Source organism: Hydra viridissima, unplaced genomic scaffold, assembly GCF_058129835.1.
Source record: "Hydra viridissima isolate aposymbiotic clone 2 unplaced genomic scaffold, HvirCarnegie_v1 scaffold_1, whole genome shotgun sequence".
Taxonomy (NCBI): domain Eukaryota; kingdom Metazoa; phylum Cnidaria; class Hydrozoa; order Anthoathecata; family Hydridae; genus Hydra; species Hydra viridissima.
The window spans coordinates 5485942-5496839 of NW_028324300.1; the positions used below are offsets into that span (position 1 = coordinate 5485942).

General features: G+C 29.9%; 1 protein-coding gene across 1 annotated transcript; it reads right to left on the minus strand.

Annotated features, from left to right (window-relative positions):
* Positions 1–3533: 3533 nt before the first annotated feature.
* LOC145188094 (betaine--homocysteine S-methyltransferase 1-like) lies at positions 3534–5985 on the minus strand. Its single transcript, XM_080064656.2, has 8 exons — positions 5810–5985; positions 5367–5502; positions 5102–5220; positions 4704–4895; positions 4257–4587; positions 4013–4143; positions 3821–3918; positions 3534–3719 (listed from the first exon to the last, which is right to left on the minus strand). The coding sequence occupies exons 1-8, from the start codon at positions 5816–5818 to the stop codon at positions 3551–3553; spliced, it is 1185 nt and encodes a 394-aa protein (XP_079920782.2). The 5' UTR covers positions 5819–5985; the 3' UTR covers positions 3534–3550.
* Positions 5986–10898: the final 4913 nt, after the last annotated feature.

Sequence of the window (10898 nt, forward strand, 5' to 3'; positions counted from 1 at the left end):
ATTGGTAGCATTAACCAGATAAAGCTGACAAAAAAAAGAGTTGACCTTTTAGTAAAAAGTAAAGAGACCTTTTTGCAGTTTTAAAAAAGTTATTAGACATTAAACAATAAAGGTTATTTGCCAAATATTATTGAAGTGAAGTACATTTTGAAATTTCTGTTAGTCTTCTGTAATTTGCATTACAGATTATATATATCTTGGAATTTTCAATATCTTAAGTAAAGTAGACTGGGGTAACTTACACGTTTAAAACTTTGTTGAGTAAGCCACAAAACATATAAACTGATTGTTTAAAATGTGTTTATGATAGGACTAGATTTTTCGGTTTTGACTACGAGTTCCATTTGCTGAATAATTGTAGTATTTTGTGAAATATTTTCGATAAATTGGATTAGGTTGTTAAATTGCTCAATTTAAAACTTCAATAACACTTCTGTTTTAGTTATGTTTAGCTACATGTTTTATTTGTGTATTTATCAATTTATAGCCGTTAATGCAGTTTCCAACCTAGTTTTGTAACTTTGCCTACATATTTAGATAACTTTTCAAGAATAAAGCAACTTTGATACTTTGCCCCCTTCAGGGCATTTTAATCTTAGGCGCGTGTTAGGAGTAAATGAGCTGTGTGTCTTACCTCACACGAGGTTAGTAGACCAATTAGAGAATTAGATATTAAAACTCTCCTATTGACTTTCTGAGAATGAGTCCTATTTCGTATGATTATTTTTAGTGGATAGTAAAAATTCAGGTTATTTTTTATTAGGTATTTGTAAGTTATAATTTAATAAGACAACTTTTACTTTTGAACACTGCAAAGATTATACGATAATGAGCGGGAATTAATATTGACTTAGGCGACATAATTATCAGTTAAAATAATTGTGCCGGAAAAAAAAGCTTGAAGTTTTAAGGTTTTCTTAATGTTTTTGGTTACTGTTCTATGTTTATATGATACTAATACTTTTTTGTTATAATACTGGATATTTTGCTATCAGTCTTTCATGTGACACCAGAAAAATAAAAACTAGTTTGTAATAGCAAATCATTGTCGTTTTTATTAGAATAAATACACAAAGTTAGATAATGTAAACCTATGCCTTGAAAAATTGGCATGTTGAATAAGATTGAAAAAACTACGTGTAATGAGGCTAATAATCCTTTTAAACAATCAAGAAACAGCATGCGAATCAGAAGGGTCTACTATTGTAAAAAAACGACTAAATGAGTTAATTTCTAAGTTGTTTTTTTGTTTTGTTTTTTTTTTATGTTAAAATTACTCCAGTTCCCTTACAATTGAAAGAATTTCTTTTTTATAAATATTGATTTTGTAAAGAGTTACGAAATCTGAATTTAAAAAAAAAAACATTCCCTATTTTGGCATACTTTTGAGTAAGTTCACCAATGCTACTTTATTTTATTGTTATTACTATTATTTTCATTTTTAAATCATCGACAAGAAGAATGTTTTACTGGGAAAAGACATCTCAACAAGACAAAAAAAGTCCAAAAGAAACAATCTCTTAAACATTGAAAAGCAGTCCACTATTAATGTGAGATTCTTAAGCTCGGCTCCACGATTTGATTTTCCACTGTTGGTAATTCAAGCATCGAAACAATTAACGAAGAAACCGTTAAATGATTTGAGCCTGGAACTGGAACAAAATTAACTATAACCTTTTTCTGTAGTTTGTAGCAGCAATTTAATACTTGCATGGACATATAAGAGATGGACGTGCAACGACATTGTTTTTTTTTTTTTTTGCGAACCATCCTCGTTGCGTATTGTTACAAAACTTTTGTTTTAAGCAATAGAAATTAAATTATATCAAAGTCTGTCGGGTTTGTCGAAAATCTTTGGTCTCGCCTAACCAGTTACATTAACTTCCTTTTATTAAAGATAACAGCAATAGAATCCAGGCGCGGGTTTAGCTTTTTAAAGAAGTTAGTCAAGAAATGTTAACGCTTCTAGGTATAGAGAGGGGCGGGAGAGGGAGCCTTACTAAAGTTACGCTGCCGAACGATGAAAAAAACCTTTAGTTAAATGAACTTAATAATTTTTTGGACTCTCGTTTGCCAAATAAACGGGATAAGTTAGGCGCAAAAATGTTTTGCCTAACTTGACCTGAAGTTACGTTACCGGAGGATAAAAAGGAAACAATTTAATAAGAGTTTATACGATTTCGAAATCTCGTCAGCCAAATAAACGGGTCAGGTTAGACGCGCCTAATATGGTCCGAAATTACGCTACCGATAACAAAATTAGAATCAACTATACAAATATTTCTTAAATTCGGAAGCCGGTAAAAAACGAGCAAGATGAGGACTTTATACTTATAAAAATTAGATATCGCTAATTTACACCCAAAATATCACAAAATAAAATTGAAGAATGTATTTTTTTTAAATTAGAAAGCTTTTTGATTAAAAAGTGTTTACCAAAAAAGATGTTAGTCGACGCACCTAACAAGCCTGACCCAGGAATCAGGTTTTAAGCTTAATTTTATATAGCTAGATATTCTCAATATTTTAAGAAACAACACTGAAGATGATATAGAAATTGAGATCATTTACTTAACTACTTTAGTACATGTGTAACTAAAGATATAGTAATACAAAATATCAACTAGTATTGTAGCTACCTAAAGCACAATGGTTTCATGTCTACAGCAATATAGTAGATGGAGTAGGGAACTACTCCATCTACTATATTGCTGTAGACATGGAAAAAAAATGATGAAAATTTGTTTGTGTTGACAACTTATTTTTTTTACCAAGGTGTAATTTGTTTAGTAATTTGTCAACGCGTGAAGTAGTTACTTAATCCTGAGTCTTTTTAAACACATGCTATAAAAGTTTAAACTAATACCACGTGATCAGAGGTTCTGTTTTAAAACTATGGGCAGCCATTCTGATAGATTTTTTTGTTGACGGGTGAAAATTTAGAGTTTGTCGGAAACTCGCTTGCCTCGCTGATTTCTGCGGCCTCTATAATGTAAAACATTGAGTTGCATGCCCATCTCTTATACGTCCATAATACTTGTAAGCATTCTATACAAGAATAATGCTCAAGTTCCCTTAAAATCCCTTAGGTTTTTCAAACAAGGCTAGTTTCTAAAATGAGTTTAAAAATCTCTGACTAAGTTTAAGTCCGTACACATCAGGGCGGCCAGTTTTTGAAGAGATTCTCTATATAAATTATCAAAATGGTTTAAATCAACATAAAATTATAATTTCATTCGGTTTTCGCCACCGTCTTGCAGACCGAAAGAATATAATGCGTAAAGTTTTACAATTTTTTTGTTCTTTATTGCGCTTTGACAGCTTATTCGGTAAGTTTTAGCGCCTTCCTTTAGCAGAAGTAATGTCTCGCTCACCCAATTTGATACAAAAAGTATAAAGAAAAAAGATGGTATTTCTTTGATTTACTCATGAGACGAAAGTAAACATGTTTTTTTATGTAATATATTATACTTTATATAATATATTGTATATATTTTTATAATATATATAGTTTATGTTATTATAAATAAAAATTTCTTTTTAAAGCTATTTAATGTTTTTTGGATAAATTATCAAGTTCTTCTTTTGTAGTAGCTTCTGTTTGTTGCTTAAGCAGCTCATCGCCTGCAGTGACTCCCCATTGATCAGGCACAGAGCAAGATGGACAAAAAGGTCTACCACTGGCTGGCTTAATGTTTTCCCAATACTCACGGTTCGCTCTAAAAGATCAGAACATTATTAAACTTTGAAAAAAAAACTTCGAACCTAATTTAACGATAACTAATAAAGAGATCCAATGTAAGAAATATGTTAAACATACCTTGCTCGAACCCAGGGTTTAGTGTGAAGAGCGAGACCCTCTCCCCAGGAACCATGTTTTTCTGATCCTTTGCATTTCACTCCACGCTCAACTTCCAACTATATTTAAAAAATGCATTATTCGAACATACTTGGTTATATATCGTTTATTCAATATCATATTAAGCATGGTTTTATGCTTTAAAATTTGTACCTCTTCTGAGATGGCACGAATATGGTAAGGTTCAAAACCACAACAACCACCAATATATCGAACACCTAGTTTGTAAGCTTCTCGCGCATATTTCTGTATATCCCAACGAGTGCAGATACGTGGTTCAAGTGCTAAATAGAATTTTCAATTTAACTAAAATAAAAAGTTACAAATAAGGTTTTAGATTCTTTATCACAGAAAAATTCCTTAATGATTGACCCTCAAACTGATAACAAAGTATTACCAAACGGGAACTCTGGTAAATCGATAAACCCTTGTTTTTTAGCATCAGGGGTGACATAGGCCAATGGCTGAGACATCAAAAAGACTTTTAATCCAGCTTCATCGAGTCCCTTTTTCATACATTTCATTGTATCGATTATTTCATATGGACCAAAGTGACAATTTACACCGACAACATCGGCACCGGCTTTCGCCATGCGCACTGCGCAATCTGCTGCTGAAACTCCGTGCATGTCTCCTTCAGGTCCAATACACATTGTCGAGCAAATTGGCATCTTTGCTTCCTTACAAACTTCTATTGCCCACTCCATTTCTTCTATATGTTCAAAGTACTAAACAAAGGTTTACTCAAGATAAATAAAGTTAACAAACTGATACAAACAACTTTAATGGACACGTAGCAGTATGTTATTTGATTCATTTGTTCGTATAGTTTTAAAACCCAAACCTCGCAAATCATGAAGTCAACTTTCATCTCGACAAAGCATTCGATTTGTTTTCTGAGTACGGCCTGAACAGCGTCTTTTCCCAATCCAGATAGATAAGCGGGAGTTTGACAAACACCGCCTGCAACTAATGCGTCCCCTTCATCGGCAACTTCACGAGCAATTTTGCATGCTTCTTTGTTTATGTTAGTAACCTAAACAAAATGAGAAACACTTGTTATTTACCAATTAATGACATCTTTCAGCTGCTTGTTTGATCTTTACTACTGTGTTCGTTTAACTTTTTTCCTTTATTTTTTGATTTTTATTTTAAAATATTTTAAGTAAATAAAAATGCAGCTAAAATTTGAATTCTATTAACAAAAAAAGTTGCAAACAGGTAGAGAAGTAAATGACGTACGCCATATTTGCTAGCGGCCTCGTTTCCTCTATTATCCAGTTTATCTTCACTTGCATAAAATGTAAACGTCTGCATGACGTTAGATCCGGCTCTTAAAAACTCACGGTGGAGCTGTTTCACTGTAAAGAGAAAAAAAAATTGGAGTAGAAAATCGATGAGTGCATGTTCCCAGAATGAGAAAATATTTGTTATCTTTCCCTGCTTACAAAAGTGATATACTATACGAGTGTGTTATATAGAATAACAGATGAAATGCTTCACAAACCTGCATTGGGATCTTCAATGACAGCTTCAGGGGTCCAAGGTCCGGCCTTAACATAACCACGTTTTTCAAGCGCAAAAACGAAACCTCCATCACCAACAACAACTTCTCCAGCATTCAAACGCTCTAATAATCCTCGCTATATAAGGAGTACGGTATTAATAAAAATTGTTATGATAATCAATGTTAATGATACCCCGCGATAATGATAATTAATGACAGCGATAATCAATTAAAAATAAAATAGCTTAAAGAAATTGAATCTAAAAATATCTCTGAAAGGGCTAAAAATAATCAGCAAAATGAATAAAATTACGTCTATAAATTAACAAGAAAAATAAATTTAATTTTAAACATATTTTTAAGCTTTCTTCTTGCAAAACCCTTATCGTAGATGACGATACTTTAAAAAACTTTTGTTACAAAATTCGATAATAACAACAAACCTTTGCCATTTTTTGAAGAAGTTGTTTGCACGAGAAGCTCTCAGCTTGGAGGTGGGCGATGAACTACTTTACAAAACCTATTTGATTTTTATACAATATTACTTGCCTAGCAAGTTAATCTGGTTTGATTAATCAATTCAGGAGGTTATCTTTTGTTTATTATTTTTCTAAATGAGAAGGAATTACTTCCTTTTTTAAGTTTGAACCCCATAACTAATTAAATATTTGCATTGAACAGAACTTTTACGAGTTTAAGATTTTAAGTTTAAAAGCAAAGCATTATACAACTTTCTGAATAAATTTAGAAATTTCCATAAAAGACCACAAGATGGGCAGAAAAGTATTTGTTTCGCGAAATTTTGTTTGTTTTAAAATATAAATGATTTTTAGATTTTTTTTTTTTTGAGGTTAAATTGCAAAAGAAAAATACGTATTATATTACGTGGCTTTCGCTCCTACCAAAGTTTTCTATGAGCGTCTACAAATATTTGCTGCAAAATTGTCTTTCGTACGACGAGAAGGAAAAAGATGCTAATATTTTTATAAATAATAGATTTTAGTAAGAAAAAGAAAAAGTAATGTTAGTTTAAAAATGTTAAAAAATTTTTATTTTAAAACATCAAAAATCATAGCTTTTTAAATTAAATTTTTTAACCGAACTTTATAAAGTTAGGTTTTTCCCAAGTGAATTAAAAATGAAATGAAGTTTTAATGTTTAACACAAAAAACTCATTTTCAAAGAAACATTTCCGAAGAAACCTTTCCATTGAAACCTTTACTGGCGTCTAACTAAAGTTTAGGTACCTACAGCAATTGAAAATAAAGTTTTGCATTATTTGGTTAACAAGTTGTTAATATAACGGTTAATGTTATTTAATATTACTTAAATAACGTTCATCATTTAATGTTTCATATTATTTTATATTGTTTAAGGTAGTAGGCCTATGAAAAACTTTTTTTAAGCATCAAAGTTATATTTACAATTAAACTAAACAGTTGTTAACAATAATTATGAAACTAAACGTAAAATCAAAAAAATATATATAAAAGTGCCTCGCTTGTCTCGAAATTTTGTTAAAAAGTGTGAAAAAAATAAAAACTTCAAAACACAATTTCTCAAAAATAACAATAAATCAAAACTCCAAAATTGGTATGGTTGTTCTATATATGTATAAAATTCATTTGTCATAGGATTTTAAAAATTTTCCTCCCTGGTTCAGATTATATTGACTTTTAAACTTGAATATATATTTTTTATGAAAAAACTCTGGCAGATAAAACCACATTGTAGCGCCCCAAAAAAAGAAATTTTAAAAATCTTATGACAAATGAATTCTAATGTATGAAGAACATATCCTGAAAATTTCAGTTTAATTGCATAATTTAAACTGGAGATATCATGCTTTAAAATTTAAAAAAAAAAACTAAAAATCTCAAAATGAGAAAAATCAAGTCAAAAATTAAAAATCAAAATTTATGTCCGTAAAAACTCCTTAAAAGCTACCAGAGCTAAAAAAATATGAATCAGTTTTTTCAGTATCTAAAAATCCCTTATAAAGAGATCTAAGTTTTTTTCTTTGCTTTTCGCATGTTGAAGTTGATTTAAGACGCTTGTTTACAATTCGCTTTTGGGCTTTAAAACCAGTTTTGGAATAGTCACTGATCCTAACAATCCGAAGAAACTTAAAACAGATTTTACCCCATCTCCACCATCATTATAATGAACTGTTGCAGAGTTTATACAAAGGTCAAATGTTCTTCTACTTACAAAAATGTTTTTAGACCAGCGAGTCCATAAAATGGAATGAAATTTTTCGTTTGAATTTTAGACTTGACCAATTAAACATTTTTTTAGCAAATCGTCATCAGATAAATCTTTAAAAATAGGTTAAATTATTTTATGAATAAAGATAAGTTAATTTTGTTCAATCACAAAATTTGTCATTTTCGCCATTTTAGGTAAAAAAAGTCTCAACTTTTCGTTGCTATGGCTTTGCTAAGGCAAATAAACAAGCTAGCTAATAAAATATGTTATTTTAAACCCTTTTAGTTTGATCAAACCTAAACAAGTCATATATCAGCAGATAGAGAATAAATTTTTACATAAATGCAATATATTGCCTATTTTTTCAATTTTGGATCAAAAATCTCTATTTTTCAAATGCCTTCCACCTTAAATAACATTTAACGTAATTTCACATTCTGAATATTAATTGTAGCCATTTTTACACAACCTAATGTTTTTGGGAACTTCCTTTTATGCAAATAAAATAAACAAATGCCCAAATTAACCATCGTATTATTCTTCGAGTTTATCAGAGGCTAACTGGATGTATATCACTTTTAATATACGCCTTAAAATACTCAATTTTCTCTAAAACAGATTGAAGCTTCACTAATCTGACAGTTAAGATTATTTTTTTTGTATTTCACTATATGCCGTTTGTATTTAACTGTATGCCGTTTGTATTTCACTACATGCTGTTTGGAAAATAACTTGGCAACATCAATATATCAAACATAGCATGCTTAAAAGTTGGAAAGTGCAGCTTGTGCAGTGTCCAATATTATTTATAGTTTCCTCCAAAATTGTTGAGCAAGACAACTCTTACTCCTCGTGAAGTTAATACACGGACTTAATTAAAGATTTGCATCCAGCACCTTTTTAGTTTTTATTGAAATGTACAGAACATTAATCTTTATGCTTAATTCTTTTGACTATTTTAATTTGAAATTTAATAAGAAAACAAAATGAATCCAATAAATCAATTATATGAGAACAAATTAAAGTAAAAGAATGTATTTTAGGTAAGTTGGTAATAAGAATTGATTTTTTTTATTCCTCTTAGGCTCTTCATTACAAGTGTTACTGGTTTAGCATAAAAAATGGCTCCGTCAACCAAATCATTGTGAAAAGTGTTTGATTTGATAAAGGCTTCCAATTAAGCACTTTCTGGTATTTCAACTAAAAGAAAATTTTGACAGAAGTTGTTGCTAACTCAATCCACTCCCAACCTCAATTTATTCATTGTATATTTTCAACTTAAAATTTCAATTTTTGACAGGCGTCGACTTGATTATGGATTTGACTCGAACTATTGGTCGATTACTCCCTTTCATTCAACTTTATGAAGTCAGAAGGATTCAAAAAGTTCATGAGTAAAAGTGTGTCAAAGATGAAGGTCGAGTCAGCAATTATGGTTAAACAGATTTTTAATGAATAAGTAAGCTATCACATTTTTAAGGCAAAAAAACTCCTATTGCTTTATGGCCAGGTAAAGCAATCCATTTCTGAGGAATTGGGAACTGCACGGCTGTGATGATATGGATTGGGGTCCCAACTGACACACATAAGCAATGACCCTTTTTCCTCTGTAATAAACTGAAAGGGCTTTTTCTTACTTGCTAGCGCTTTATTAGTTAGCATGCAGTTGCAGCCTAAGTCAAAGCTTTGATTAGGGTTTTAGAAACAGATTTATCTTTTTTCAGGGTCATATATATATATATATATATATATATATATATATATATATATATATATATACATATATATATATATATATATATATACATATATATATATATATATATATATATTTTTTTTTTTTTTTTTTTCCAAAAAAAAAGACTTTTTTTAATTTCAACTAACATTGCTTTTCATAAGGTGCCCCAACCTTGATATTACTAATAAATTTTTTTCATGATCAGATCACTCCATGACTTCCCTCAATTGGTGCAAAGGTCATTTTTTGCCCGTTATTTGCCCATATTTCGGACTGAGGGGAGTGCTACCATTATTCAAATTAACTTTTCTTTCTTTTTTTTTTTTTTGTTGTTTTAACTTTTTTTAAGGAATAAAAATTTTTTTTTTAACAGAAGTTAAAATATTTTTAAGGAATAAAAATTTTTTTTTAAAAGAAGTTAAAATATTTTTAAGGAATAAAAATTTTTTTTTTTAAAAGAAGTTAAAATGTTAAGCTTTTTTTTTTTTAATTGAACAATGAAGATCATAAAATTTAAAAAAAGAGGAATTTTTAAGCTTTTTTGCACTATATTAGTGTTCTGCTTGCTAACAAGATACTTTACATATTAAAATATTTATATTTACATATTAAAATCATAATTTATGATAATTTTCTGAAGTAATTAGTTGTCAAACATAGTTTATGTTTGTAAATTTATTTTGTAAACAAAGAATTTTTTACATAATCAGATTTTTTTTTAATTGTTCTTTGACTCTTATATTTGTTTGATACAAGGAAGGTACTTTATCTTTTATCCTCATTGTGCGATTTATTGATCAACTCCTGTAAAACAATATTTAACAACTCCTGTAAAACAATATTTAACAACTCCTGTAAAACAATATTTAACAACTCCTGTAAAACAATATTTAACAACTCCTGTAAAACAATATTTAAAAGTAACGAGCTCGTGAAATAAATTGAGACTTTTAACATAAACAGTGAGGACCAAACATAAAAAATAGATACTTGAACTAGTTTTATAGCCCTTTCTTCTTCAAGATTATTCACAAACTGTTTGAATTCTAGGTAATAGTCATTTAGATCCCATGTCTCAGATGAAGTCTTAAGCCATTTGCATGGTTTAAGATATGAAAAATTAACCAACTCTGGTCAGTTATAAACGGGATCAAACTTGGGGGAGTATCATCATCAAACATAAGTATTTAAGAGTAAATAAGTATTTCTGTAAATACTGGTAATAAAAAAGGGTGCGTGCATTAGATTCTTCGCATTTTACTCACTGCTGGAATATTTATCCTAGCAGTAAAACAAATGGCCCAGATAATCCATTGTTTAAGAAGCTTAAAGATGTATGGAACTCAATTGATCAAAATTCCATTGTGTCAAAAATTGAAGACATTTCTGATACCTGGCTGCAGGTACAGTTCAAGGAAGCCTTATCTTTTTCTCAAAAAATTATCAGAATGAAAACAATGAAAAAGGTAATGATGAATTTTACGCTTCGCATGCAGCTATAACTTACCTTGATCAAATAAATTGCAAACCGTACAACCCGGCCACAAAATGTTGCATGGTATGCCTTCAGGAGAAGTACATGATTA